The sequence below is a fragment of the Esox lucius genome, chromosome 17, assembly GCF_011004845.1.
Source record: "Esox lucius isolate fEsoLuc1 chromosome 17, fEsoLuc1.pri, whole genome shotgun sequence".
Classification (NCBI taxonomy): Eukaryota; Metazoa; Chordata; class Actinopteri; order Esociformes; family Esocidae; genus Esox; species Esox lucius.
The window spans coordinates 26,782,849-26,786,789 of record NC_047585.1 but is presented as its reverse complement, the minus strand read 5'-3'; the positions used below and the strand labels follow the sequence as shown (position 1 = coordinate 26,786,789).

General features: G+C 39.9%; 1 protein-coding gene across 1 annotated transcript; it reads left to right on the top strand.

Moving 5' to 3' along the window:
• Positions 1 to 3,566, top strand: cdkn1a (cyclin-dependent kinase inhibitor 1A). Its single transcript, XM_034287129.1, has 4 exons — positions 1 to 135; positions 809 to 1,058; positions 1,102 to 1,281; positions 2,544 to 3,566. The coding sequence occupies exons 1-4, from the start codon at positions 133 to 135 to the stop codon at positions 2,597 to 2,599; spliced, it is 489 nt and encodes a 162-aa protein (XP_034143020.1). The 5' UTR covers positions 1 to 132; the 3' UTR covers positions 2,600 to 3,566.
• The last annotated feature ends 375 nt before the right edge of the window (positions 3,567 to 3,941 follow it).

Genomic DNA, 3,941 nt, shown 5'->3' with positions numbered 1-3,941 from the left:
GAGGTATAAGTAGGAGGGCTGTATGAATCACTGTGTGGCTGATATAAGCATCCTCAGTGTTCCACAGATCATATAAGGTTTACACAGATGCTACACGGTTTGATTGGGATTTTGAGATTTACTTGTGCATAAATGGTAAGTTCTTTGCTGGTAGTTTTGGTTGGGGTAGACTAGCTGTAGAACTTGTTAATAGTGTTCATAGTGTGATAGTTATTACATTATATTGGAATGTCAACTTTCAGATTCTATTTATAAATATTTGTCTCAGTTTGATTATTGTTGGTACTAGGATATAGTGATAATCATTTCATTGATACCCCATTAGTTTAAATCTGACAGAATCTTGGTTGCAGTGGAACATGGATATCTTTCCACGTTCTGTCGCAATTACAAAACTAAAGGGACTCAGAACTAGGCTAATTAGTGTCACATACTGTGGATTTTAACAAACACAACCAAATCATTCTTTTTGTTTGTTCAATTGTTAATTAGTAAGCTTTGTATTTGTAAATGATTTTGTACATGCTTTTTGGAACATCTGTGAGCTTATCTATACGTCCCACTTGAAATTCCAACCTCACTTGTTCATTTATTATTACTGCCTTTTTATTGTTTTTACACTGGTCTTTTGTTTTTCGTATTACTTGTCTCGTCTGTATTTTCTGTCCAAAGTGCGTCAGATGTCTCCTTTTCACATGAGCATATAACGATGACGTTACGTTTTTCTGTACAAGGCTATTGTCTTGCCGTGTTCTGTGTGGATGTCCACCCACTTAACCATGCCGTCCCCTCCCTCTGTTTCCTTCAGTGTAGAACCGGAACAACCATGGCCAGTCGTACGAGCGTCCTGACCTATCTGGGGGAAAGTTCTGCCAGGCGGAACCTGTTCGGCCCAGTGGACCACGAGCAGCTGCAGCAGGAGTACCAGGACGCCCTGAACAGAGACCTGGAGGCAGCCTGCTACCGCTGGGGCTTTGACTTCCGCTCAGAGAAACCTCTTGCTCAAGGACACTTCCAGTGGGACGGGGTTCCAGAGGCCGGTGTGCCACTGCTCTACCGTCCCTGCGCGGTGGGTCAGGGGGGGGGCACAGAGGGTGGGAGGACCGGCGGACTCTGCTGGGCTTGTCTGGGTGGGGCTGTCGCACTGTGGCAGGGAGAACATTTCCTGCACCCCCGTGAAGTACAGAGGTAACTGCCATAACCTGGAGGAGACGCCGGAAAAGGAGGAGAACAAGAACAGCAATGAGAACGGTCTGAAGAGGAAACAGACCAACCTCACAGGTACATGTTTTTATTTGTGCTGGGTAGTTTTATGCAATGGTGGTTAAAGGACAGAAAATCTAAGGAAAAGTACTGTGACATTGATTGTAATAATCTAAAGTAAATGTAAAGACTCAAGTAGGAGTACTACTAGTTACTTATTAGTAAAGTAATTTCAGTTTGACCAGACTTTAGAACGGGGAAATTAGATTTCTGAGCTACTTCGACCTATGATTGGTGGTGCTAGGCGTGACCTATGATTGGTGGTGCTAGGCGTGACCTATGATTGGTGGTGCTAGGCGTGACCTATGATTGGTGGTGCTAGGTGTGATTGTTCTATCATGTCAGAAACCGTTGACTTCCTGGGGTAAAACCTACTCCAGGGCTCTACAGTGTGACAATTTTGATTGCATATGTGTCTAAAAACATAGATCTGAATTTATATACATTTTCAGATGTGCGCGATTACCAGTTTCTATCCAGAAATGCAGAGGTCCTGTGGTTGTAGTGTTTCTGCTGTATAACTTCATAGTCTGTAATCAAACTACTGATACCATAATGCGCTGCTCAACTCAATGATCCAATTTGTGAAATAGCTTGGAACTACCACAGGGAGAACTACCACAGTGGGGAAAAATACCCTTATTTAAACCTTTATGACCTCCGTGTAAAAAGTCCTTTCCATTTCAGTGCTAGGCAAATTGAGCGCAACACATAACATATCAGAATACTGTACATTTCATATATATGTAAGTAATGTAACTGAAGTTTAAACAAGTTGACTTAAATTACTTAAGAGTACAGGTACAGCCTGCTGAGTGTAACAAAAAAATGACATGTTCCTCAAAGAACTTACTGAAGTACATGTGACATGTTTGGCCAGACAGTCCTGCCCAAAGTTTTCCTATAGATCCCTGCTTTGATTGGGTAATTTGGTATCCAATTATTTGCCTACTTGATTTAACCAATGTAACTTGGGTTTCACTTATTTTTGCATCTGCATCAGCTGCTTATTAGTTTTGTTTTTCTACTACAATTTCCTCTAAACCAATCTCTGGAATTGTCAAATAACAGACTGGTTTTAATTCAATGAAGATTTAATGGTTAAAGAAAATGTATGATTGAACAAGGGGTTTACATACTTTCAAGCAGCATGTTACAAATTGTGTCCAGGGGAGTTTCTAAACATGAAGTACTCTTGAATGTAATGAAATATTTTCAACCAATACATTTCAATTACCTTTTGTCAATTGCTAATGAAATATATTGATCTGTTTCTGCAGACTTCTACCAATCCAAGAAGAGAGTAGTGGGTACGCCACGCAAGTCAGGCCAATGATTTCAAGGCACACAGTCAGAGCTGCCATGGAGCCAACCATTGGACAGAACCACAGCAAACTACTTCTCTCAGGAACCACTACACAGACTCCTGGGCACATGTATTACATCCAATACACGTATAGATTACATCCAGTACACTAACCTGGAGGGCCACATAACCAGCATCCCATAGAGAAACACGTTTGTTAGCAGCCATGGCCGATGAATACTTTTTATATGGATGTAATGTATTCATTATTTACATGTAGGGTGGGGTTGTGGTAAGATATGGTATTTAAAGTAGTTCAAATGGAATATTCATGTGCAACTGAGTCATGTGAGGACATGTGTTAAACCCCCATGACACTGTAGTGTAAGGGGCACCTAAAATAGCTTGTGGTCTGAGCTTGTGCTCTGAAATTGACCAACTCAAACCCTGACTCTGGGTTTACCCTTAAACACTTGATGACATCTTAAAATTCATGATGAAACCACATTTTGCAATGCTGAGGTTGCATCTACTGTAATTTCACAGTTTCACATGTAGTGGACTATTGAAGACATTTCCAGCTCATGTTGTTTTTTTCCCTCTCCATTCCGCTGTATATCTCATGAAGAGGGCAATTAATTGTTCTTTATTTTTCAGTAACTTCTTATCCAAAGGATATTAATATAACATAAATGTTTTATTGTATTGATCAGTGAATGGTTGTTTATTGCTCTAATAGCTGAGCTTGCAACTATGAGTAATTTCACTGGGGGTAAGACAGTCTTGCATATGACTTCCACAGTACAGGATGTAATGCTAATAATGGCATGCATTAAACCCCCGCCCCCCTTTCCAAAAAAGCACTTATGATGCCGGTGTACAGGTCCTACATAGTATTTATATTCAAATCTACAAATACAATATATTTATTGTGAAATAACTTAGATTTCTGTAATTGGTTCATTTGAAAACGTAATAAATGTGTTTTTGTCTTGTATTTGGTCTTGGTTATTTTTAAGTGTCATGAAAATTGTTTCATCTGAAGATTAGTAGCCTAATTCTTTTACCTTTCTTAGTACTGTACCTCTACATATTGGACTCAAGTTCCACAATTATGTATCTTAGCAGACATTTATCTACAGCAACATACATTTCGGTACGAGACCAACAACCCTCATCGTGTGTCTACCAGCTGACCTACTTGCGATTATGTTATGATAGTTGGCTATTCAAATAGAAATGACTTCCACATGCAACAGGGCTGGAAGCGTCAAATTTAAAACAGTTGATAAGTTTAGCAGTCTAGTGTTAAGGAAATAATGTATTTACATTAGATAACCATCTAGCGTGGCAATCTTTTCACGCGTGCGGG